Source organism: Tyto alba, unplaced genomic scaffold, assembly GCF_018691265.1.
Source record: "Tyto alba isolate M040663 unplaced genomic scaffold, T.alba_DEE_v4.0 Super-Scaffold_22, whole genome shotgun sequence".
NCBI lineage: Eukaryota > Metazoa > Chordata > Aves > Strigiformes > Tytonidae > Tyto > Tyto alba.
The window spans coordinates 321,495-348,147 of NW_024881296.1; the positions used below are offsets into that span (position 1 = coordinate 321,495).

Genomic DNA, 26,653 nt, shown 5'->3' on the forward strand with positions numbered 1-26,653 from the left:
AACTAGAACAAACCACCGTTTCGGTTTCGATGAGTGCTGGAACCCCGGGTTCACATCTGGCTCCTGACAGGCCCGTAATGGCACGGTGCTGGAGAAACGTTCAGCCAGCACGGCGACTGCCACCCCCGTCCCGCAGGGATCACCCCCCTCACCGCCCCCTCCTCTCCTGCAGGTAATTTTACAGAAAACCGCCCAGATCATCCAAACCCCCCGCGCTCAGGGAGGGGGGTGGTGGTGGGGAGGATGTTTCACAGAGCACACCGCCAAGCGGAGCCGGCGAAGGCACTGCCTTCCTTCCCTCTCGCCTTTCGTTTCCCCCCACCCCCCAGCCCTACCAGAACCCGCCGTGCTGCGGGGTTTGGGCCGGGCTTGGCGCCGGACCGACATCTCCTCAGGGCCGGGGCCCGGCGCCGTTATGTCGTCCGTCCCCACCGCCCCGAACTGGTTATTCCTCCCCTCCCACCGCCTCCCTTCAGCCGCCCCACGCCCACCTGACAGCCGACATCCCCCCCCAGCCCCTTCTCCTCTCCCCTTCCCGGCGGCACGGCACGGCACGGCACGGCACGGCACGGCACGGCACGGCACGGCACGGCACGGCACGGCACGGCACGGCACGGCCCCGCTCCCCAGCCCTCAAGCGTCGGGGTGCGGGGTGCGGGGGGGGAACCCGCGGCTCCGGCCGCCCTGCCCTGCCCTGCCCGCCCCTCGCCTCACGCCCGCCCCGCAGCTTTAGGAAGCGCCGCCGCCAATCGCCGAGCGCTCCCGCTCTGACGGGCGGACCGCGCTCACCTATCGAGTAGCTTCTCCTGAAGGAAAGCCCGCCTTCTCTGGCGCGGCGACCAATCAAAAAAAAAGATTGAAGGAGGGGGGGCGGGAGAAGAGGTTCTGCTAGCTCCGTCTTCCCTCACTACGTCCCCCCCCCCCTCCTCCCTCCGTTGGAGCGAGGACTCAGCCCCGTCGCCCCCACAGGTGATTGACGCGGCGCGGCGGCCAATAGGAGCGCGGAGGGCCCGCGGGGGGGCCAATGGCGCGGCGGGGGCGGGGGGAGCGGCGGGGCGGGGGGTGAGGCGCGGCGCGGCGCAGCGCCGGCGGGAGGGTGATGGTGGTGGCGGCGGCGGTGTGAGGGGTGAGAAGGCGCGGCGGGACCCGGGTCTGGCCGCCCGCCCGCCCGAGGAAGCGGCGTGTGCCCGGCGCTTCGCCATGAGGCTGCGGGAGGATGGGGACAGCCGCGGGGCGCTGCCGCCGCAGTAATGGGCAGCGGCAGCGCTGCCTTCTCTCGCCGCCCGCCCGTGTTTGTGGTGTGAGGGACCGCCCGTGAGGGGAGACGGGGGCAGGTGAGTGCTGCGGCACCGAGGGACCCGCCCGCGCTGCCCCGCCGCTCTTCCCCCCCCCCCCCCCCCCCCCGCCTCCCCATCCCTCTTCCTCCCCCCACCCGTTGGCGTTTTAATTTTTAAACCCCAACGGTTCCTGGCCAACGGCTGCGGGGGGCTGGGCGCTGAGGTGACAGGGGCCGGTGAGGGTCCGTGGGGACATTCCCCCCCCCGCCCGGGGGGACATTCCTGGACGCCAGGTTGCCTCCTTGCCAGCTTTGCTGTCAACCCTACCCTGGTCTTCTTGCCAGGTGTGGCCACTTTTGGCTTCCCAGTATTCTTAACGAAGAGGTTTTTTCCTCCACACCTAGCAGGGATGCTGTTTTCCTTTGGAGGGAGAAGACCCATCTGGGGTTATCCTCTCCCTTTTCACCTCCCTGATGAGCGTTTCTCAGTTCAGGATGGAGAGGCATTTCCATTTCAGCATGATGCAGCGAGGAAGATGGGGAACCCTGGGCAGCCAGGGCTCAGGGAATGCCCTTTCATCCTCCTTCTCGCCCTGGCACAGGGCATTTGAGTAGTAACATTTCCTTGCCGGCTTCTTGGCGGTTCCTTCTCCTTGGGAAGAGAAACGGGAGCGGGAGGTGTGTGTGCGTGAGAGAAAACAACTGTTACACCTTTTGTCATCAAGACAAAGAACTTGTCTTCATCACCCAGTGTCCCTCCCTCTGGGTGCATATTGGCAGCACCTCAGCCACTTTGCCTTGCTTCCCAGAGGTGCTTCATAAGGATTCGGTGTGGCCCTGACCTGCCCTTTTTTGTTGTTGTTGCCAATTATGATGGTGCTGATAAAAGGACATGTTGATATGTTTCCAAACAGACTCGTGGTTTGCATTCCTGAAATTGCTGCAGCATTCTTATTTATTTATTTCATCAGAGGGGGGGATGACAACAGGAGGGGGGTGGCTTTTTTGTGGTGTATTGTAGTTGTATGAAAGGTAGGTGATCACGTGCAATTGCAGCACTGTAGTATGGAGTATATTAACCAGTGCTTTTGTCCCCTGTCTTATTTGTCTTCCAGTCCTGCATTGCCACATCATCTACTGTGTGAAGAATGATGATTCCATGAGAAAACTTCCTGTTACCTGGCTGCTTCTACTGGCTGCTGCTCCTGGCTGGTGATGAGCCATTCAGCTAGACTGGGACTTACTGTGGAGAAGGGAGAGGCAGAATATGAGTTGTAGACATCCCATCAAGTTCCTTGTGAACTGTTTTTACTGCATCTGTATATAAATCTGCTAGCATTGAGCACACACACTCTTAAGCCTACGTTGGTATTTCCAGAGTTGCTACTGTGTGAGAGGACTGGTATTTCTCACCATCATGGCTTCAGTTTGGAAAAGACTGCAGCGTGTTGGGAAACATGCATCCAAGTTCCAGTTTGTGGCCTCTTACCAGGAGTTGATGGTCGAGTGCACCAAAAAATGGTAAGAAATGGCTTGTCTTGCTGCACAAATGTTGGAGTAAGTTGCTGGTGCTGAAACGGGAAGGATGTTGCCCATTTTGGATGGTTTGGTGTGCCTCCCCTTGCTTTCTTTTGCCTGCCCATTGCAGAAGCAGCTGTGTGGAGTGCTTGTCTTTCTTGATGAGTGCTTGCTTTGCTGCATACTCATCTTGGACCTGTTGTTTTTTTTCTATACTCTGATTTTCTTAGCTGGTGGTGTTACCGTGCAGAGGATGGTGCATTTATTAGCTTGGTATCTGTGACTTAGTGGTGGTGGGGGGGGTTGTGGTTTGTTGTGTTTTTGGTTGTGGTTTTTTTTTTTAATTTCCCAAGAGCTGTTTTCCAACTCAACTCTTAGTGCTGCGTGTTATCTGCTGACGCTGCTGTTAGCTGACTGAGGCATTTCAGATTAGTCCTGAAGATGGTGATGGTCTAATCTGGAGTGGATACCCATTTCGATTTTGACTTTTTTACCTGAAGATGTTTTGTCTCTCTTCTTTTCCTTGTTCCTTTCCATCTTTTAATGGGAAGAGGTGGGAGACAGATCCTCGGGAATTGTCTTAAGGTATTTGTTTAGTCAGGCAAGAATTTTGTGCAGTGGTGATCCAGTTGGATGGCTTTGTAGCTGACTAGACAGCAGTTAACAGTTAATGGTATGGGTTTGGCTCATCTTCCTGTGCAAAATGAGTTTAAATAAATCTGCTAGGCAAGACTAGAAGCAGCTTTTAAATAGTCAGTCAAAGATTTCCATTATACAACTACTTAAGTGCTGTTTTATATGTTCAGAATATTGACGTTACTGACATAATTCCTCGCATTAGTGTGAGCCTGTAGTGTCAGGGGATGCAGAAAGTACTTTCCAGACCTCGTGGACTGAGACGTTTAAATCGCCTTGCAATAAATTGCAGCCTCCTTTCTAATACTTGGCCTTTCTTCTTGCTGGCAAGTTTGGCACTTACATTGGCAGCTTTCACTGGTTATGAGTAATTGCCTCTACAAATTTAAATTCTATCTCTCGGAGCCTGTCAAATATGCTGGAAGACTGTTCGCTGCTTTGTTTTAAAGGAACACTGTCAGGTTAAAAAAATTTTTTACCAAGTTACCTTCTTGCCTAAAATGTTTTGAGAGATTATTAAGAAACAGTTGTTTTGGAAGTTGAACTTGCTTTCACAGAATAAACTACAAATGAAAACATTTTAAAAGTTGAAAGAGGCTATCGTGATTATCTCATGGCATCTACTGTCTAGTTCAGGCCAAAGAGTTTTTCACAGTAATTATGGTTTATCAGGTTTATTTCAGCAGTTGTGTTTTATGTGTTTGTTTTGTTTGCATATACTAGGCTGTTTTGGCTTTCATTTTCACTTTGATTCACTCCTTGCTTGAGAATTTGCAGAATGCTTCAGCACTGAAGTATGAATGCTGCAGGGGAGTGTTCAGATCGGATCTGCAGCTAACTTTCACTTGATTTAAGAAAGTCACACACAAAAGTTCTCTTGTGAACAATCTTGTTATTTTAGAAACAATTAGTTTATTGTTTAATCATAAACTAGAGTGCCCACCTAGCAAAATGCCTGTGTGTGAAGTAGTGAAACAGCCTTTCAAAACCTCAGCTATGGAGCTAATTTTTTAAAAATAGGTTGTCTTTCTGAACCTTCATTTTACATTCTTGAATTTAAACATAGGCAAGATCAGAGCTTGTGTTGGTTATGATCAAGGAACAGTATGGTGGTGAAATGTGGATGAATTCTAGGAAAAATAACAATGGGGAAAAAACATCACTCAGAGTAATTTGATTGTAGGCTTTTCTATTCTGCTTCCTCTTGTTTGGAGAACCTTAACAAAAATGTTCTTTAAGCATGCAAGCTCAAATATGGTATTTCTGCCGTAAGTGGAACTCCTATATGAAACAAAAGGGTAAGTACATAAATATTTTGAGGACCTTCAACTAAGTCTAACTTTGGAGAAGACACAGTTTTACATGTGCTGACAGAACCACTGTTTTCTCTATTTCTAAAGCTCGTCTGTGAGTTTGGCCCATGTGAGAACAAGACAGAAGAAATGAACTCCATATGCCGTTCTTGCTGAAAGCACTCAATATATATTGTCAGTGCTGTAGTCTGTAGTTTGTGTGATCAAAATGTAGTAAGCAGCAAGTTATTTTAATGTACTGGCATTTTAACAATGTAGTGTTTCTGGAGGAAAAGAATGCTCCATTCGTATTTTAAAATAAATAACAATGCAGTCATAAACACACTTGAACTGAGATGTGTCTGTGAGCAGGGAGTGTGCATGACCAAAACAGGCTGGGTGCTTGGTCTGTGAACTGTTGTCTTCTGTTAGGTTTACATTTCTACAGCTCTTCAGAAAATTACTTCTGTTTTAGACCATTTTTGTAACTGATGATGTGTGACTTGCAGTGTTAGGTGTATTTGTGGTTGGCTTTAATGCATTTTGTCTCCTCTGGACTTGCATTGATTTGATTTTTATTTATTTATTTATTTATTTATTTAAAATTTACTGTTCAAAACAGCTCCTGCTCTTTTTTTCTGGAGTCATGCTGGCTGTATGGGAAGTCACTACCACTCTGGTGTTGCTGCTTCCCTTCTTTTAAAAAGATGATCTCTTAAGTACAGCAGCATTTGTCCAGCATAGGCTGAAATTCCCTTTCCTTGCTTTTTTCTGCTCTCTATAATTTCTGGTTCTTGTCCCTACTAATGTCTAAAGACAGCCACTCTCAGATGATTGCTTTTCATTGGTGGTGCATTTGGAGGGGACAGGTTGTGACGGAGTGTCCAGTGTTGTCACTGTTTCATTAGAAAAACCTTATTTTCAGGTAATTAACAGAACTGAGTCGCTTCCGTGGCACGCTGGCTGTTCCCACTGACCCAGACCTAATTATTGTGGCTGCTCAGTAGCTTTGAAAAATTGAGCAGTTGGTTCATTTAGAGCCTTTCATTAAAAATAAATAAATAAATGTAGCCTCAGTCTTTAATACGGTTTAATGACTCCTGCTACTGTGAAAACGTCATGCTTTGCATGAATCATATAAGCACTTGATTTTTTTGAAAGGTGCTTGATTGTCAGTGCTGGAGTGTGTTATCCTCTGCTTACCCTTGGAGTAAGCTGGGGCAGTGCAGGATTTTCCACCCAGCCTCTCCTGTGAACTGCAGTCCCGGCCCGGAAGGACTCTGCATAGTAGGACAGAGTTAATTTAGTCCTTAGTGCAGAGCCATTGAATAAAACCAGAAATCAGTCTCATGCGTTTTGCTTCGGCTTCTACAGAAAAAGTTGTATGTGCCGCTCTGCGGTGTCGGAGCAGACTGTTGCTGTGTGGGATGGGAGCGTGCTGGGCACGGCTGGCAGGTGTAATGCTGGGGCTGGCGCAGGGGACCCCGTTTGGTTGCCTCAACACCGGTGTCTAGTGCTGTTTGAGATGCCTTTGGGTTTCCCAGCTGCCAGTCTGGAGAAGCCCAGGTCTCCTGTTGCTCCTGTGTCAAGCCTGCCAGCCCGGCGTGTGACTCTTGTGCACCCTGGGGCTTCTCAGCTGCTGGAGGCCTCTGTTCAGGTGAGTGAGTCAGGGCTTGTTTGAGGCACTAGCTCAGCAGAGGAGCCTCACAGGAGGAAAATACGCCTTTGGCCCAGCGATCAGTTCCAGTACTTGGACCTGAATCTGTGATAGCTGTTTTACAGAGCTGCTGAAGCATCTAATGCTGAACACGTGAGCTCTCTAGGATGATTTTCATATGTTCTTATTTTTGTGTGATATCTTGCAAGTCAAGGACTCAATAAGGGCTTCAAGTGTGGTGGTATTGACTGGTTTCCACAGAGAACAGCCTAACTTAGAGTTGAGGTTGCTAGACTCCTAATAAGTCATTGTCCATTAGATGCTTGTACGAGCAAGAAAGACGCTCACCTGAATGTAGGTGCTAACTGCTGAAAAACGCTGGAAAAGAGTAAATGTAAGGAGGCTTTCTACAGGGGTTGCCATTCAGCAGTTGCTTTAGAGATAAGTATTTTTTACAATGTTTGTAATACCTGTCATCTCCTATATGAACTGCTTTGCTTTTAAATCCTGCTTAAAAATACAGCAAGCCATGATTTTTCTAAAAGGGTTAAACTTTTCTTTTATGCTGCCTTAACTGAAGACAGGCTTCATTTCCATGAGGCAAGTCACCTATTTTTCTATCAATTGGGTATTGTCTGAAGTAGGTTGTGTATTTTCAAATTTACGTCTTTCTCTTTTGGAAATGAAGTAATGCTTAATCTTTCTTTCCAAGAGGCTTTAGCCATCTGTTTTTCTCTTCTATTGTAGTTTCATAACTGGATGCTGCAGGAATTTTAAGATTTGGCATGCATTGTGCATGGGAGAGAAATGAGCTTTTTGAGATTCCACGGTTCACACCAGTCTGCTTGCCTTCTGGTCGCTGCTTTCCAGCAAACTCTTCAGTGCTGAAGGCCACTGAAAGAACTGGAGTTAACTGGTTGCTGTACAAGTCCTTGAGGGGTTGCCTGTACAGGGTCAGGCTGTCAAATTGCTCAGTTAATTTCCTTGCTTTGCATGGTTGTTAGGAGGGGATTTTGTGAGCACCTAGGTGCTTTTAATTATTGAGGATGATCACATTGAAACTTGTGACAGAAAGAGATACAGTTACAGGTCAGTTCAGAATCTCTTTGAGTTAGTTTTGCTGCAAACCATGCTTTTTGCTGTGGCCTTGCTCTTCTGAGTTTTCGATTGGATTTGCATTTATGTGTTAGCCATGTAGATGTAACATGGCAAGTGTAGCCTGCGTAAGCAAAGCATCATGCAATTTCTTCTGTTTCTTAGCTTCTTTTCTCCTTCTCAATTAAATTACACTCTGCCCTCACACTCTTTGTTGAGATCTCTGATTCTATGCCAAATCATCCCCATCTGCAAATACACTTCAGCATTTTCTTCTCCATTCGTTTCCAGTTTTGACTGAGGACTTTTTGAGGGCTTCAATTGTGTCAAACTTATTCTTTCCAAATAATCACCACCAGCTGCCTTACAGACCTGTCCCTCTCTTCCTGCAGTGAATTAAAACACACTTAACCATCCACATACAAAAGCGGTTCTCCTCTGCCACCTTGCATCACTCTTCTCTTTGTATCCGAAAGAAAATCCTTGATTTCAGAGATGTAGAACTGTTACTTTGGGCTCTCTGCCTGCCTTCTGTCAGGAGGTTGTCTACCAATCCTGACTCTTTAACACCAGCTGCTTTCCTTCCCTACCTTACCAAGCTAGCCTCCTGGTCCCTTTTATAGCCTTACGTCTTCTCCATGGACCACAAGTTAGGGATTTCTCATCAAAATTGTTGGTTGCATATTGTGCAGCGAGGAGATTTCAGTAGGAGAGGTACAAGTGTGTCTGAAATCTTTCTTGCTGCTGACTTTTTCAGCTTGTCAGTGCTGCAGACTTACACCCATTTTCCGTTTGCAGCAACTCTTTGAGAGCATTTGAAACTCTGTCCAGTTCCTAAAAGACCTCATTGGTAGAAGCAGGCCTGAGATTTAGTATCTGCAAGGTAGAAAGATTTGGGTTTGTCATAAATATTTGCTCTCAATCTTCGAGAGACAGAATTCTTTTCAGAAATTCCTTGACATAGTTTACTGTGCTAGCAGTAACTAAAAGAATAATTTAAAGCAGAAGAGGTTAGGTTATATCCAAGTGTAGACAAATCCATTTTAATAATCTGTTGTTCATTCAGCTAAAGGGGTGAGGATGTCTCCTTGAATAAGTAAAATACACTAGTTTATATTCTAACACAGCCCTGTTTTTTGAGAGAGAAACTCTGTGTGTGTGTGTGTGTGTAGCTTCCTCACAGAGCTTTACAAATAAATAAAACCTGGCTCTGTTCCTGCAGGCACCGTGTTGCACACATACAGTAAAGTATGTGTACTGTTGTTTGAACCCAGTAGACTTGAGCTGGAATAAAGAATTTTATTTCAGGATTGGATCCCTGTGAATGCTGTTTTCAGCTCTTTGTGTTATGAGGTAAAATAAAATGAAATATGACACTGTGTAGGCCTCATCTGAGTCTTCAGTCTCTCAGACTGCTCAGGCTGTATAGTGCCAGTCTGTTGCTTCAATTAGTTTTTAATTGGTTGGAGAGTGCTGAAGTCCTTTTCACAGTTTAGTGTGAATAAGGAGAGGAGGAGGTGGCTGGTAAGGTTGACTAAATCTGAGGAAACTCTTCTTATAAAACAAACCTTTCAGTTACTGTAGTAAAAGCATTCTGCTTGGGTGGCTTTCTGAGAATACGGGGGCTGGGGGGAAGGGTTGCTTGTTTAATTCTAAAAGCTTTCCCAGTTTGCTCTGAGGGGAGTGTGTGAAGTGTGTGTTTGTTTCCCTCGCCCCTCTCTCCTTTTACTCCTTGGGGTAGAAGCTGGCCCTGTCAGGCTGTTTGCTACCTTGCCATGGGACAGTCCCGAGCTGCCTTCTGCACCAAGGCTGTCTTGTGTGTCCTGGAGTGGACTCTGAAACACAGGAACTATGCAGCTGAACTTTTGTTCCTTATTTTAAGATATGCACACAGCAGTAGGGTAAATAAAGCTGTCCTTGTCTTCTTCCTCTTGTTGTCTTTATTTGAAAAATGTATTTCTACAGCACACAGTTTATGTCAGTGCATCAGAGCCACTCAGCTGGGAAGCTGTATGCTTTGGCAATTGAGGTATAGGATAGTTGTGGCTTTTGGGACCTGGAAAGACGTTGCAGGGACTTGGGAACTGTGGGTTAAGCATGAGCTAAAATTAGCAGAACCATAACTAACATTGCTGTGACTCATGAGGCTTTCTGGATTCAAGTGTGGAGCTGAGATGTCACTGTCCCTTAGCAGTAGTCATCCTCTGCTTTCCTCTGCCCTGAAGCAGAGGTAGGATGATAGTCAGGCTGCTTGGTGTGTTAGTGTTGACTGCCACTGACTTCAGATTTGCAAGGTGAGGGTGAACTGCACCAGTTGAGGACTCTACGCCCTGATGCAGTAGGGAGGAAAACCTGCCAGAGGGGTGAGACAAGCTGCAGCTGTGGGCAAGAGAATCTTAAAGGGCTTCAGCTAAATCATCTGGATCCTGAGGCAGTGCCCTGTGCTGTCACTGTAGGGCTTCCAAATGCACAAGCTTTTGAGATGAATCAGAAGTGCAAGCCCTTCTCAACTGTAGTTTCCAGCTGCCTGCAAACCTGTAAAGATGAGCAGGGCAGAAGGAGTTCTTGTTTACCTGTTGAGGTTTCTTTGTAGTGGAGAGTAATTTTGGGGGGGGGTTCTTTTTTGTTTCTATTTTATTACTATTTAAGGAGACTTTCTTGAGGATTACTCTGCAGCTATGGCCAGGCTCTGCAGCTGCTTAACTGTCTGCAGCTGCTGAACTGTGATCTCTGTGGCTCTGTGTATTTATTTTAGCACAAACTGGTTTTGGGTTTTATTTCATGTGCACACTCAGTCTCCTGCAGTCATTCTGTGGGCTTTGTTTTGGGTGAGCCACGTATCAGAGCGTAACAGCACACTAGCAGATCTGATCTTTTTTTTTTTTTTTTTCTAATAGATCTGCTTTGAAAAATGACTTTGCTGACCAAACATCACAAGGACAAAATAATGTCTAGTTCCAGGGACAACTGAATTAAAACTTCGGGAGCATTTTAAGACTCTTATATCACATTGGTTTTGGCTTGCCTATTACCATGGCCCACATTACTACCACTTGCTTCCTTGGTGCCATCTCTGCAAGCACCTGTAATGACCAGTCACCTCCCGTGTTCACTGCCACCTCTTTTTCTTACCCGAGAAGTAATGCTTGCTTCCTTGCTGCTGTCTGATCAGAATTGTCTGGGACTGCTGGATGGGTGGCACTGGCCACTGCAGTGGGAGATGGGTGTTTTGATGGAGATGCAGCTTTGCTGGGAGCATAGAGTCATCTCTACCTGTTGGGACAAGCCCCATCACCTTTCTTTTAGGTCAGGCAGACCAAAGATGTTCCCCAAGTCGGCTCTGGGCTTTCCATTAGCTATGTTGCTGCCTGATGCCCTAAGGTGATAGCTGCCTTGAACCTTCTTTCAGGACTAATGCGCTGATGCCTGTGCTTTTAAATCCAGTGTCATAAACTGACTCTCCTCTTCCAGTTGTGCTTGGGAAGAGTATTTGCATAGCCAGTACTGTTAATATCAAAAGCCATATTAAATGAAGTAACTGGAGAATCTGGACCACTGAATGCAGTTGGTAGCACATTGTACGCTGCTACTCAGCGTGCAGTCTGAACTTCCTTTACTTTCAGTGACTGCTCATTAAGTAAACTCTGAATCCCTTTGTTTATGGCAGTACATAGGAGGAGATTTAAAGGAACAGAAAAGAGCTGTCAAAACAGCTTAATTTTCTCTTCCAGCAAAGATCTAACTCAGCAGCCTGTAAATTTCCAAACCAACCTGTTGCTGATTTATCTGTGGTTTATTAGCAGAAGACTTAACCTTGACAGCTTCTGGTAACACCTGCCGTGATTGTAGCTCTGGAGTCACAGCTCTGGTCATGTTGGCACGTGCGTAAGGGTTTGACTGTTCTCAACTTCTTGGTTGCATTTTTCTTCTGGTTCTACTTACCGTCTCTTGGAAAACTGATTTAGTGGTTTGTCTCTTCCTGTAGGTGACCCGAGCAATAGCTGTATAAGGCTGTGAAAAATTTCAAGAAAACAAGTTTGTTTCTTTTTTAAACTCCTTTTTCTCTTCAGGTGCAGATCTTAATGAATAGAGTACTTGGAATAAATGCCTCTAAGTCAAGCGAGTGAATATTCATAAAATTTCCCCTTGCATTCCTTTATCTTTGACATGTAAGAAAATTTTAAGAATGGGAAAGTCCTGACCCGTTTTTCACCACTTCCTCTCATACCACAAAAAGCAAAAGAATCTAGCACAGTGTTACTTAGTTTTGAGGCATATTTGGGATGGTTCCTGTTTACTGTTAACACTTTTTAAAAGAACCTTTTTAAAAATACCTATGACAATGGTGGTTTTACCCCTCTTTTTGGGGATTTGTGCATGTAGAAAAGGGAATTTGGGGTTCTAGGCTTTGCTTTTGGTTTTTCATTTTCTTGCTAAAATTGTTTACTTTCCTCCCTTTAGATAGCTGCTCTGAGCTCCAGTGTCTGCGTACCCTTTCAGAATACCATGACACAGACAATCTTAAAACAGTAAAGGAATTCTTTTCTATCACATGGATTCCTTTTTTTATGTAGCAAATGGGATTTGATTCTTGTTCTTTTTGAACTGAAGGATGACCAAGAGTAATCTTACCTTGAATTCTCATAGTGGCTGATGTAATCATGGGATTCTTTTGACAGAGGAGGGAGAAGGTGTGTGATCACCCATACTGCTAGAACTGTAAACATCTAGTGCTTGAGACATGATGCCTCCTTTTGCCCATGGCTGTAAGACTCTCCAGGAGAGAAGCAGGGGAAGGCAACTCTTCTTCCTGCCCCCACACTTCTCTTCCCTCTTTTCTGTGGTAAATGCTATGTCAGCTGAAAGGTGGCGAGTGCCGGGGTGTGGTAAATACTGAGAGGTTGGTAAAGGGTGATGCGAGGGGACTGTCCCTGAAACATCATCTGCTGCTTGTGGCAGCCTGCAGTGCCACGCTGCCTCACCAAAGCCTCTTGTACCTACGTGCCAACGCTGCTGGCAGCTTTCTAGAGAGCTAGGACAGCCCTTTTCTCTGGGCACACGAAACTTGGGGTCAATGGGGCTGTGCTGTCAGTGGCTATGATAAGTTAGCTTGCTCTGTGTGTTGGTTTTGAACCTTGGGCTTCTCCCTTATTTTTTAGCTTTGCTTCATAGAGAAAATATCATCACGTGGTGTTAAAACGCGTCTGAATTTTCTGTCTGGCTGGCAAATTCAGCACTGTGACAGAAAGCTTCAGCAGGTAATTTCAACCAAAGCTTACGGGTGTGGAAACCTCTAGCTATTATCTCCATGGGTTTTGTGACAAAGGGCCTCCGGATTAGAGGAGTCTTGATCAGACCCTGTGGCCGTAGGTAGCCAGTAAGCCCACCCTTTGAGCTCACTGGAGAGTTTGCAGGAGTGAAAGCTGCTGGCGACCTGACCTCTTTCCCTGTGCCTGGCACTACAGGTTTGTTTCAGCTTGTGCTTCCACGCAGCCCTTTGTGCGAGTGTATTTTTGGAGCAGAGAGCTGCTAGATACATTTCTGTGTTTCACTGCTCCCCATCTGTTACTGCAGCCACCTCCTGCTCTAGCTGCGTTGGGAGAAGCTGTATCACAAGGGAAAATGGCAGTAAAACCAGGCATGTTACCTGTGCCTTCAGTTTGTGGGTTACCCGGTCCTGATGTTCATCTTGCCCATCATCAGTAATTTCAGTGCGGCTGATAGTGTGGCTGATGTTGATGGAGTACCACTGCAAATGACAGTTCAGTCCCTTGTCTCCTCCTGTATTGCTGTACCAGGAAACAAGAATATGGAAATTTTTGCCTATAGATTCAGTCTTGTTGTCTGGATTGGACCCTGATAAAGTATTTACAGTGCACAAAGTACTTTCTTCTGGAAAAAAAAAAAGCTGACTTTAGGAAATAAATTGCATTTCAGACAGATTTGTTCTTGGGGAAGTAGAGCATGTACTGGAGGGAGGGAGGAAGGATACTACTTCTTTTAGCAACGTCTGTTAACAGGGAGGATTTGCATTCAATGATAAGGTCAACAAACTGTGATTTTAAAAAAAAAAAAAAATAATCCTGAGCTACTCCTGACTGTAGGAAGACTGCAAGTTACCCTAACCTGTTTATGTCCACTTCATTGTGAGAATTCTCAGTATCTCTTATGGTTGACAAAATCCCATTAAGGCCTAGAGAAGCAGAAACCTGCTGCCTTGTTAGCCTCACAGAGCGGGTCTTCAGCCCTCCTCTTCCTCCTGTGCTGTACCAGAGGTGGGCTCAGAGAAGACTCAGTTAGGTTTGCCTCTGGTCTTCTCCTGCAGGATTAGTTTCTTCTTTGTTGCCCTAGGAAGCCTTGAAAAATTGTTAGCCTTATACCTTTTAACATGGACTATTTGTTCACTGAATTTCAGCATCGCTCAGGGATGGGTAGGATGGGCTGGGAGGTGAGCTGAGCTGACAGGGAAGCAGGGAGTGAGGAGCAGAATATGAGGCTTTTCTCCCCATTTGGGTGTCTTCTGGTCTGCCTGTACAGGCTATACGAGGCAAATCCTGCTGGGTTTGGAGATACAAAACCACTGACCTAAATAGAAGAAACCCGTGTGTGAAGCAAAAATAATTATTTCAGAGAAGAGCCGTAGAGCCTTCTTGTATTTCTGCTGATGTCATCTCTTTGGTTAGCATGGGTTTTATTGTTGGGGTCTTCACTTCTTATACTGAACATCCCTTGCAGCAAAGGGGAAGTTAAAAGCAGTCGGAAGACGTTTCTGGAAGCTGCTAACACGGGATGGGGAAGTCTGTCACCTGTGCATAGTATGTACAAATATATAGTTCAAGATGCAATGTGTATATGTAAAATCAATGGATGTTGTTGAACCATCTTGAGAGGAGAGAAAGGCTGGATGCTGATGATGAATAGCAGAAGGGGTAGCTGTCACTAGTAAGGGACAAATCTTGTCCACCCTTGGTTACTCCCAAGTATGCTGTGGGGCACATGGACAGAGCAGGGCCGGAAATCTCACTTTCCTTACAACCTCAAGCCAGTTTGCTGGTAATTTAAGTAGCTTTGAAATAGTGAAGTATTTCATGTTACTGAAATGTTCAACACTGTAGTAAACCCCAGGCCTTTATTCTACTGCTGAATACAATTCCTTTCAGCTGTAACCAAATTTTTGTGTTTTATTCAGGCAGATGTTTGCTGACCCAGACCACGTAAAATCCTGATGACAAAATGTGCCCACTTTAAAATGGGAACTTCCTGTGTCACACTGAGCTTTCAGGCTTGATTTTGCTGAACAAGCAACATGCACATATGTATGCCTGGACCTCATCTATATGCAGCAGCTCCACTGTTTTACTGTGCCTTTGCAATCCATGTCATCCAGCACCTATTCTTCCCTTATAGGCAGGAGGCAGCAGTACGGAAGTACATTATCTAGGGACATTTCCATGGAAATAGCTGCACAGCCAGTTTAAGCGCTTCTGTAGCAAAGCAAAGTGCATTTATATTTCTGGTTGCACCAGAACAACTATTCCGGTTTGGAGTAGCTTTCCTAATTGAAGCGGTTGTGTTGTCACAGAAACTGTCCTGAGCAAGCCTTGATTTTCAGAAATGTTGTCGTGCCTCGTGCCTCTGCGGGTGTTAAGGGAGAAGTAATCTGCTGTTACTCACATCTCTAAGTCTGAACCCTAAACCCAGCAGGACAGGTGCTGGCTTCTGTACTGTCTGCTCAGCCATCTCTGATGGGAATAAAACTGAAATGAGGCTTTGCTCAAACACAGATCTCAATGTCTCACTTTTATAAAAGTTGCAATTCTTTCAGAAACTATTTTTAAAGGGAGGTTACGTTTTCTCTTGATGAATGCTAATTATGATTTCACCTCCCTTTGAGTGACTGCGATAGTAACAGTCCATACTGTTAAAGAAGAAATTTCAATTTAAAGTGTTCCAGGGTTTCTTTTTGTGCTGACTGAAAACAAAAGGCGTTGTTTACATATTTCTACCTTTAAGACATGGGTAGAAAAAGTCTGGCTATTAATATTTGACAACATTAAAAAAAATTCTGAGTGCATTTGAAAGGGGTTCTTTTATAACATTTTCTGTTCAAAGGAATATCTGTAGCTTTGTAAATAAAACTGCAGCATGTGTTTGGCCTTCTTCGGTGTAATTTTATTTGGTTCAAATTGATGTCCTGATCTCTTCAACCTGATGCATCCTTATATTGTTACCGTGTTGTGTTGTCTGCATTGTGTCTGTGTAAGTGGCTTTCCATATTGGTGTCACATGCTGGTTTCCAGGTGGTTGATGTGAAAAGGGCAGGAATAATGCAGCATACACAAAAAGAGTACTTACGTGCTCTTACAGTTTGGTGCATTTATACAGTTACAGGAGGATAAGAACTTAATTACTCCTTGGGCTTTTTGAGCTGATGATTGTATCAAAGCATGATTTTTCTCTTTATTTGAACCCGGAAAGTTGGTTTTGTACACATGTGGCTGCGGGAGTTTTATTCTTTTTCTACCCCAAGGCAAGTTCCCAGTCCCAGCAAAGAACTGACACAGTGTTCTCTCTTTCTTGCTACGCATGTGTAGCCAGAAGCTGCAAAGTAGGTTTTTTTGGGAGTACTGAAAGTAGAAGAGCTTGTGAAGCTGTATAGGTTTTTAGTTACTAAAAGTAGTAGTAAAAGTTATTTTTGTTCCTTACATAAATAATTCTGTGCTGGTCAGTATAGCACCTTCATTTGTTCAGAGCAGACTTGACAAATGCTGTGCAGTTTTTTCTATGTAGGCATTTTTGATTAGGAGAGGAAGATAAAGTCCTCTTTGCTTCTCATTCTACTAGAGAGTATGGTCTAGTGATAAAAACAACAGAAGTCAGAAAATCCCAGTTCCACACTAGGCTTCCTTTCAACTTACCTTGTAACTGTGTAGACAAGTCATCTTTTCTGTCACTGCCTAATTTGTGTGCACAAATCATCTTCCGTCAACTTTCCTACAGTTTTATGTCTGCAATTACTTAAAAGTAGGATTTATGTCTCCTGTTAAAAGCCAGAAGGTAGCAGCATTCTGTTTGGTGGTATTGGCGTAGAACAACTAAAAAGACACTTGGCTGTATGGAAATAAATATCAAGTGCTGACAATTTCTTGGTGCAAAAATTCTGCAGCCACGCAGCTCCATTATTAATCCAGTCTTACCAGACTGCTGTGTGATAGAGAAAAATGATCCCCATTTCATAACTCTGAAGCTGAAATACAGAGAAATTGTGGAGAAAGGTGCAAGAAACCCTCTCTGTACTGATAAGAATTGTATGAGTGCAGATTTATGGTAGGAAGAAACTGCATAACTGAGGAAACTACAAATTATACCCTCAAACTTAGAAAAATGTAGAAAAATGCTCCTTTTTTTTTTTTTTTTTTTTTTCTTCCCTATATGAATCATGTTGTTAATGAGGTCATTTACCAGTGTGTTTGGTCATATGCGGTCAGAGTGGGAACTGTTTCAGAACATTGTATTGAGGTAGAGCAGGACTGGTGAAGCAGAGTACGTGAGGAAAATGGGAAAAGGAATTCTGGAGAGGAGGTGACCGCATGATCACTGACCTACGGTTACTGATGCAGGAGCTTAAGCAAGCTTTTTGTTGTGGGGAGGGGCTTTTCTTTGTTTTCTATTTATTTTCCTTTGAGTGATGTGTAATTAAGAGTATGTGTAATGGATAAATGCCAGATTGAGGGGAAGGAAGTAATTTGTACCAGGTTCTAAGTACATCCTTTCAGGACCGATGTTTCTAAAATATTTTATCCAGTGGTGGCGATAATAGGAAATTGCAATAACCATAAGGACCAATCTCCTCTTCAGTAGGGGTGATGGATGCCTGAAGTGTGTAATTGTGCTTGAAAAACCAACATGTTGATTCCTCCAGTTCGAAAAGTTCAGGGGACCTACACCATTTGTGTCGGATTCACTTGCAAATAGTTGTGACAGTCTGCCTGACAGTTCAAACCAAAGTGCTTTAAAAGAGGTGCTTGTGTAGAAACTATAGCGCTAAATGAAGGAAGAGAACTTGTTAAGCTCTGTTAAGACTTTTGGGAATAAAGCTGATAGGATGGAGCTCGGTCATAATTCCAACAAAGCTGTGGCTTCACAGCGGGATATAGATTTATCGTTGCTGCGATATAATCAGAGCTGTTGGAATATTCTGCTTAAGCTTCTTGACTTCAATATATACATACACTGCTTGGATTAGAATTGCTGATCCTTGTTTGTTGTTCTTTTTCCCTTTTTTCTAGTGCTGCAGAACTTAATTCTGTGATTAATTTTCTGCTTTGAGTGATAGGTTTTCTTTCATATCACACCCATAAAAATCAGTCCCAAAATCTAATGCCGTGGAAGAGAGAATGTGAATATGGAGAGGAGTGGTAGGGAAGTAATATTTTGTTTCCTACCCTTAAAAATTGCCAAGAATTCTATGCAGTGTGTTTTTTGGTATTATTGTTTGTTGCTCCAGCATATCTGTCCTGTGACTTACAGTGTAAGAAGAGATGGGGTAGCACATGAGACACTTGAAATATTTATGAGGCTAAACTGTGAGAACCGCTCTGCGTTTGGTCAGAGACAGACTAAACTCTTGACTCTGACTCTCCTGAGAGAAGCCAACCTCCATCACCTGTTTCAGAATTGCCAGTCTGGCTCATGGCTGATCCTTGAAGACCAGGATTGTGTAGCAGTCAAACATTTCAAAAGCCAGAAGGAAAACATATGTACCTGTTGTATCTCAGGTGCTGTTATTTATGTGATGAAGCTGGCCACGTGTCGTCTTTACCTTATGGATATTTTCTCTTTGATTGTTTAAACCTTTTTTTCTTCCCTTTCGGTGTTCCAGCTGTAAGATCCCTGGGTGTGTGTGATCCTTCTCCATGCCTTAGGAGAGGTAAGAGGGAGAAGGGAGAGGCTGGCTGAGGAGAAGAGGGAACCTGCATCTGCCCTAAATCCTGGGGCCGTTCAGGCGTGGAGAGGTTCATTTATGTTAGGTAAAGTGGGAAGTGTCCGATGCGAGAGCTTGTCTGCACTTTGGCCCTCTTGGCCCCAATTTCTGCTCTGCCACCTTCTGCCCTCCTGTTGCTGCGGGACATGCTTCATTTGTGGGATGGTGGGGGGCTGTCAGCCCCTCGGGAATAAGGGCTGGACGTGCTGGTCTGCTTGCCTCGGGGAAAGCTGGTGGTGTGTGCCTGCACGTGCTGCCGGGAAGGGGCCACGTGTGTCGGAGGTGGCTCGGACACTCTGGATTTACTGTGTGTCTTTACGGCAGGGTCTCGCAGCTGGGAGGCTGGACGGCGCAGGGGCAGAGCTCTGTTAGGAGCTGTTGTGCTACCTGTGTGTTGACTGGAAGAACATCACGTTCTGGCATAGACCACTGCCACGGGGAATCCTGCCCTGCCCCTTCTGGGAGACTTAAAGGTTTCTTTGTGGTGTTCTAGCGATGTGAGCTGACGTTACAAAAGCCAAATGTCTGGCTCTGGTTTACATTTTGACTTCGTAATTTTCTCCAAAACACTTATTTTCATTGGCTTTGATGTTTGACAGTCTCAGTGACCCAAAGCATCTTTGAACATTAACTGCATTGAAATGAATGAGTAAATTCACACCTCATTTGGTACTATATTGCTTGTCTGGCTGCAGAACAAACAAACCCATACGCTGTATATGTTAAGACTGAGCACTAGCTTTTCAGACAGAGAAGTGAGAAATAAGAACCCTGACTCGCCTGCAATGGAAGGGGTTAAAGGCTTTAGCTGGGATGCCTCCCTGCCTTCCTCCAGGTCTGGTCCCACAGAGCGAGCTGCAGGGCTGGGGACAGAACTTGCGCTTCCTCTGGGGGATGAAAAGATGAGAAGGTGTCGGTGCTGCGCCGGGTAACGTGTTAAACAGCAAGAGCCAGATATGCCAGCGCTCATCTGTCAAAGCCCAAGAGACAGGGTTAGGTTAACAGATTAAGCCCAGATAAGTGTTTTGTGTAAGGTCTTCTCTATGCTCAGAAACTGGAAAAGCTAAGGAGAGCTGACTTAAAGCATGAAGCACATAAATAAAGCTGTGCTGAACTCTCCTGTGAATGTACATATTCAGGAGATTTGTTCTTCACCGCGGTAGCCCGGTGATGTTAATTTTGCTGAGCGTTCCTCCTTGGGAACGTTTTGAAGTGCTCGTACTGCTGGAGCGTGGGCACGCACATGAGTGTGCAGTGCTGGCCCTGCCAAGGCTGAGGTTCCATCTGAATGCTCTAGAAGGAAATATGTTAAAATTTTGCAGGCTTCAACTGTTGAGCCTTGTTTGTTTTAAAGATGAAAAGTGCATTTTATATCAAATATGCTGAGATATGTGGAAAAACCTTATTTTGCAGAATCCAAGGAGTTTGCGTGCCCACGCATCTCTATTGTCTGTGTTGATGACTCTGCACATAACTGTTTTTCCCCCTCAGTGCTCCGTATGAACTCTGCACAGCTAAAATTGATTCCCATTCCCTTGATGGTTAGTTTACAGAGTGGATTTTATTCATTAGGCTTCTTCAACCCTAACTAGGCAAATGTTTTAAAGCTCTGATTTGAAATTGAATCATTTACAGTAACTTGTCTTCATTTCATTTACTGCAATAGCCTTCTAAAAGCTTGAAATTCAAATTTTTCTTCTTGTTTATCCTTATTTAATGCCAGATCCTGCAACACTTAATCTGATAGGAGGTTTTTGCCTTTCACTTGTAAGGATGCTGTCTTTCACTTGGCACAATTTGGTGTTGCAGTAGGTTTGAGAGGCTTCGTATTTTACTTTGAGTGGATGGCTCTCAGTATTTTGCAAGATGAAGAGTGTATTTTGCTCCAGAAACTAACCTAGCCTCCCTTTTTATTCGTTTTTCTGCTTCCAAGGGGAACTTCTTTTCACACCAGACACATTTGTGTTTAAAGATAAAAAATTTTAAATTAGAGTAAAATTCAAATCTAGGGTGAGACAAAATTACTTAATCTTTTAAGCTGTGTGCTTTATGGGATAGAGGGTCTCTGTCTCTTTATCCCTTTGCCTCATTTAATGGTACAAGACTGGAATCCAGCCTGCAAGACATCAAATCCACTTAATAAAAAATCTGGACAGCATCCAGGAGTCTCTTATGTGGCTGCAGATGTTACTTTACAACTACCCCATGCTAAGATCCATCAGCTAACTAAAGCAGCCATCAGGCTAAAACTCAATCAGGCATTTCACTATAGGATGGAGAGGGTGTGGGTTCTGTCTGTTTTCAGTTGATACAAAATACCAACCAGGACAGCACAGGAGGAAGGCGGCATGGTAGCCAACGTAGCGACTAGGTTTAGTCTCCAGTTACCAACTTGGTGTGTGACGAGTAGCAAGGGGCCTCAATTTAAGACATTGAACTAGTTGATACTGGTGGCATCTATAGATCTTCGTTGGGAACATAAGCAAGGAAAGGGCAGCATCCATTTTTAACCATTTATGTCTCAAAAAGCTCTGGGGATGCAAAGGATCTTTTGTGCCTTGAGGAGCGTCCTCCGGTTGGATGTTAGGAACCAGCTGTAAGCTTTTCAAAGGAGAGTAGGTTCAGCTTGGTGTACTGAAAAAAAGTGTGAAGCATCACTACTCTTAGTTTCTTCTGTAGGGATGCTGAGCCAAAGGGCTGACCTAGCTCTGAGGGCTCTGTTTGTAGGAGTGTCTGACTGGAGCGAAAGCTAGATCAAGTTGTAACAGAAAAATGTCATAGAGGAAGATTATTTAAAAAAACAAACCAAAACACCACAAACCAAAAACCTGGCTGGCTGAAGGATGTTATTTATTTGGGCATTTTCAGCATCAGCATGAATTCAGCTATACTGTTGGTTCTATATGTTTGCTTTTTTAAATTGAAACCTATGCTTTTACACAGTCATATTAAATATGCTATTAGTTTAAAGCATAGCTGATCTAGAAATAATTAGTTACAATTTGGTTCAGATTGCTAAGGGGCATCATACAAACAGCAGTTATTAGCAAAATCTGTTTAGGCCCTTAGTTGGTGTTTGCAGGTTTTTTTGACCTTGAAATAGCATGTTTCATCAATTGATCTGAAAATTAGGAAGTTTGGTATTTTCAAAATACTTTCCAATTTTTAAAAGCTGTAAGATAATTTTTTTACATTTCAAAATAGAAATAGAGGTCTTCCGGTTAAGAAGTGTTTTTACTTTTTTGTTTTGTTTACCATATCTAGCCCCTAGTGTTGGCAGGAGGTTTTGCTTGGTCTCCTGTGTATCCATGACTTAACATGCATTTTTTCGTAGCCAATAATTGCTGCTGGATATGAGCCAGGGGTGTGACTTTGAGACCCTTAATTAAAAGGCTTGGTCAGTTTAACTTCCTAAAAATGATACAGATTTTTAGACATTGGATATACGATTCTAGGGAAAGAATTGGTGATCTATAAATAGAAATAAATGGTGTTGCTATTGAGATTGACTTTTGCAATCAGAAGTGTTAACTTCTGTTTCAGAAGGCAGCTTGGAAGCAATGTAACAACTTAATTAAACAGATTGAGCAGGAAGAGGAGTTGTTCTAATTTTGCAGTCTTTGGAACAGTTATTTAGCTGTAAGTACTGATTAAATAATTTCACATCTTATGGACATACCTCCATCTTAAAGCAGCTCTCGGAAGGCCACCAATATGAAATGGGAAACCATACGCAAAAAGTTTGTAACTCTGGTAATTAATGTTTTTTCTTAATATGCAAAAAACCTAATAGCTTTACTTTTGAAAACTATCCGCATGTAGCTTGCTGCTGCAAAATTTATCACGTTGGCTTATTTTTTTACTCCTTTTTAAACTTGGAGAGGATGAGGTCTGTAGAGGCTTTTGGGGCTTTTTGTTTTCCTTAGTGTGCGTGTGTGACTTTGGTTGGGACCCAAGTTTAAATGCAAGGTTCCCCTGTTTCTCTGGTGTTTTGATGCTGTGGCTGCTTCAGAGGTTTCCAGTAGCTGGTGCATTATTGCAGTTGGTAAAATCTTTTAGTTTTGTGTCTCTGAAGGGTGGAAGAAAGGTGTGTTACTTCCACTGGTGCCCCAGCTATTAAGAGAAGTGCTCCTCCAGGTAAGTGGGCACTTTGCTGAAAGCGGGTGATTCATCATCCTGTGGTTGGTCATTCAGCCAAGGTGATGCCAGAATCGGAGCTGAGAAAGCAGTTCAAGATCTCATCTTTCAACACTCTCCATCCTCCAAAGTGAGTTCATACTTCTTGATACCATATCTGTTACGGCTATGGCTGAGAGCACCTGCCAGTAATTTGCAAAGGCTGGATCTCCTGGGCGGAGATAGGGGAGAGGAGCTAGAACAGCATATAACATTTTCATTTTCCCCCTCCTCCTTTTTTTTTTTTTTCGTCTGTGATATTAATTTGCAAAAGCAAAAGGAGGCTGCTGACAGATGAGGAACCTTTAATTGGAGAGCTCATTGTGCATGGGCCAGGAGTGCCCTTTCCTCAGCATAAATGCAGATTAATTTAGGGCTCAGTAAAGTAATCGTTTAGAAAAGTATGAGTTTCTATCATACTAGCCCTTCCATCCTGCTCCCTGTATGGACACCACGTACCATAGATCTATCCCTTAGCTTACTCTATACTTGTGTGATGCCACCCAGTGCTACACTACAATCTTTGCAAGGTAAATCAAGCACTTGCACTGTCTTTATAGCTTCAAGCATATATTCAAGCTTTTCAAACTTTCCAGTGTTGAAGAAGCAGACTGCTGTGTGTCTTAGTGGTCATTTGCTCTTCATAGATATCAGCCTTTTTAATTAAAACCTCTAATCACTGTAGAAGTATCTCAGTCGCATAATCTGGCCACCTGAGGTAGGTGATGTGAACTTTCTCTTTAGACAAACCCCACAAGCTGGTACCATTCTGTGCTGTCCGCTCAAACCTTTAGTATGTTCACAATTTCTGTGCATGTTCCAAAACCAGAAGTTGCTTTGTGTAATCCAAAACATGGCCTTAAGAAACAAAAACAAACAAGAAAGCCCTGGTGCTGTTGCTTTGGAAAGGAGCTTTAAAAAATGCATGGTGCCAGGTTCTCCTATTCCTGCTCATGCTGAACTGTAAGTTTCTTTTGGGTGGGTCCATGGGTTGCAAGGAGAGGAGGAGGATGGAGGCATTAATGCACTGTCACTGCTGAGATTTGCTTTGTCTGAGTACTAATGTGGACATTGGAATCTCTCTGGAACAGAAGTCCAAACCTTTGTTCTTGTATCTGTGCATGAATGTGAAACTTGCTGAGTTAGAAAGAACAGCAAAGATCATTCTTTTCTTTAATTACTTGTAGTAACCTATGCAGAATTTCTTGAATCTATTTTAGACAAATTGGAGGAAGAAGATTCTGTTGTGAATAGTTCAATTTCCTAAGACTATGAATTTGGTAAAAGATACATACTTTTCTTCTGTTCTGCAGGAATTGCAGAAAAATAAATTTTTTCCTCTACTGTTTCCAGATTGAAAAACAGAAGGGCCTTCTGTTTGAATGCTATTTGGAAAAAAAAAAAAAAAAAAAAAAAATATGCAAAATGGAATTGGATCTGTTTTTGTAATGAGGTCTGATTAAAAGTGACAATGGTGTGCCGAGAAGCCTCTTGCATATTTTTAGTACAGAAATTTATTGTTCAGTGTGTGCACTTGTTTCTGATGAGTTGAACCTGCATTTCAGGCAGCATTTCTTAGTCAAAGAATTTTATTTTAGTTTTGTGCTTTGAGCTTTTTATTATGAGAATACATCTAACACACTTGTAGCGCTTCAAAATAAGAAGGAATAGCAGACAATAGTTTAAGGTATCCTCAGTAATGCACATACGTTGTTGTATGGAGATACTATCTTTGGCCTATAGATAGTGGTATAGGTAGGTCATGGAGCATGACTGAAATAGAAGGGAGGGTTGATGCTGCTCAGTGTCTGTCTGAAAATTTTCTGAGGGCTGTGTAGTCAGTGAGGACAGGAGCTGGAATTTGAATTCCTGGTTTGCTTGCTCCAAGTTTGCTAAAACTGTGTTTCCCTGGTTCTCGTTACGAACCTGTTTTATTGTTTTACACCACACGTGGACATTCACGAAGAGAGGGGGCAGGTGATGCTGGCTGCTTGTGTCTCCTGGAAGAGGCGCGGCGTGTGGAGGCTGGGTGCACGGAGGTCTGCCTTCAGCTCTTGGGTTTCCGAGTTGATAGACGGTCTAGCACTTCACCTTCTTCAACCAGCTTCCAAGTGCACAGTTACGCATGAGGTGAGACAGAGTTTGATTTCCAACTCGTTTGTGTTTACTCACTTGGCAGTTGTCAGGCCCCAGCTCTGCAGGGAAGAGGATCAGAACAGCAAGTTCAGCGTGGGTCGGGACTGGGCAGCCTGTGCAAGCAGGTTTGTGTAGTGCCTGCTCTCACCACGCGCCGCTCGGGAGGAGCAACCTACCAACTCTGAACAGAAAGCTTTTTTTTTTTTTTTTAAAAAAAAAAATGAAACAAAACCAAACCAACATTGATTCATTATTGTGAAAAGGTGGAAGACTAAATATCCTGAAAAAAGAACGTAAAAAGGAAAATTGGGCATGTGAGATCTGACTCATGGTAGCCTCCTGTGTTCCTTCCACTATAAGGCAACATGCTCTGCTCTTTCCACTTAAGATTCGTCTGAGTGGCTCCATTAGCCTGTGCTCCTCCCTGCCAATGAGCCTGAGCCCCTGCTAGCCATGCACAAAAACCTGACCTGTGGTTAGTGATGTTCTAATGCTCTGAACTTACTTGTTTGGGAAGGTTGGAATTACAAGCAAGCTTTCAGGTGGCCTTAAGCAGCTCTTGTTTTCTGTAGGCATTGTTTGTTATAGGGTATTGGGAGGCATTTCTGAGCTCTGGTGTGGTAGGATGTGTAGCGTAAACTTGTGGACTAAGCATTGCTGGATAAATGTCTGCCTAAGTGGAGTGGCTATGGTAGTAGGAGAGTGAGATAAGAGATCCATTTCTTCTGGTGCAGTACTCTTAGCCCCTCCATAGGACAAGCAAGGCTAAATTGGATCAGGCAAAGAAAGCTTCTACACGGAGAGCAGCTGACTGTGTAATATTCAAATGCCTTGAATAGTCCCTGACATAAAATTCAGGGACTATTCAAGGCATCCTCCAGTTACTGCCAAAAGGGTGTTAAAGAACACAACTTCTGAAGACTCGGGTCAGTTTATATATTCTGCAATATAAAATTCTGTTGCAAAAAGCTCTAAGAAAATATTTTGATAGGTAGTCCTGTCGAGTTTGTTTTGCTCAAGATTCTTTGCTGCAATAACTCCTTGGAAAATGAAGCTGAATCTGCTCTTGTCGCTCGTTCTGAATAATGGATGAACTTGGGCTTTGCTTAATCCAGCTCATTCTGCAAACTTTGTTTGTGTTTGGTTTAAGAAAACCAAGTCATCAGCAGTACATACTACACATTCCACGTTCAGCCTCGCAAATAGATGCTGTGCAGATTCGGTAGGTCTGACTGCACTTGTAAAATAGTTGTAATGTCTTGCTTTGTCCCTTTTTTGTTTAAACCAAGCAGAGGCAGACTAGAGCTTCTTTTGAAAAGCAAAGCATAATCTTGAGACCTAAGTCTTGCAGAGGCTAATTCATTTAGCTGCAGATGTATTAAAAAAACCCTGAAGTTCAGTTCACAAGGAAAATTCGGGTCTTTTGACAGTTTGTGTAGTCTTGAAAAAATATGTAGAGACCTCTGGTGGGAAGAAATGAAGGAGGAATTTTCTGTGTTAAGGGTAGACAGTGAAGATGTGGAAGTGGAAGGATCTTAGCTATGGTGTCCTCTTGCTGTGCCTGTTTTAGTGATTTCTGAAATTTCCCAGCCTTGCTAAGACTACTGGATAGTTACAGTGAGGAAAGAACAAGCCTTGTCTTATTTTAGGGGCTTGATGCACGTTCTGCAGTGAGTTAGGTTGAGAGGCTGCTGTTTTGATTCGGGTAGTCTGACATGGTAACGCTGTGAGACGGTTCAGAAGTCTGTTCTCAGGCTTTACGTGGGAGTCTGAAGTGAAGTGGGAGCAGCCAGGCTAGGCCAGGTGAACACACCAGCCATCCTGCCTTCGTTTACTGGTGGAGGTGTCCTCCTTCTTGTACAGCTATGCTGGACGATGCTTGG

The 26,653-nt window shown here is 44.0% G+C and overlaps 1 protein-coding gene across 8 annotated transcripts in view; it reads left to right on the plus strand.

Moving 5' to 3' along the window:
* The first annotated feature begins 1,079 nt into the window (after window positions 1-1,079).
* Window positions 1,080-26,653, plus strand: part of EHBP1 (EH domain binding protein 1) — a 230,914-nt gene continuing 205,340 nt past the window's right edge. For all 8 annotated transcript variants that reach the window (XM_042795730.1, XM_042795731.1, XM_042795733.1 and 5 more), the window contains exons 1-2: window positions 1,080-1,334; window positions 2,392-2,797. In XM_042795730.1, the coding sequence (XP_042651664.1) occupies window positions 2,694-2,797 (104 nt within the window). In that variant the 5' untranslated portion in view covers window positions 1,080-1,334; window positions 2,392-2,693. The remainder of the gene's footprint in view (window positions 1,335-2,391; window positions 2,798-26,653) is intronic.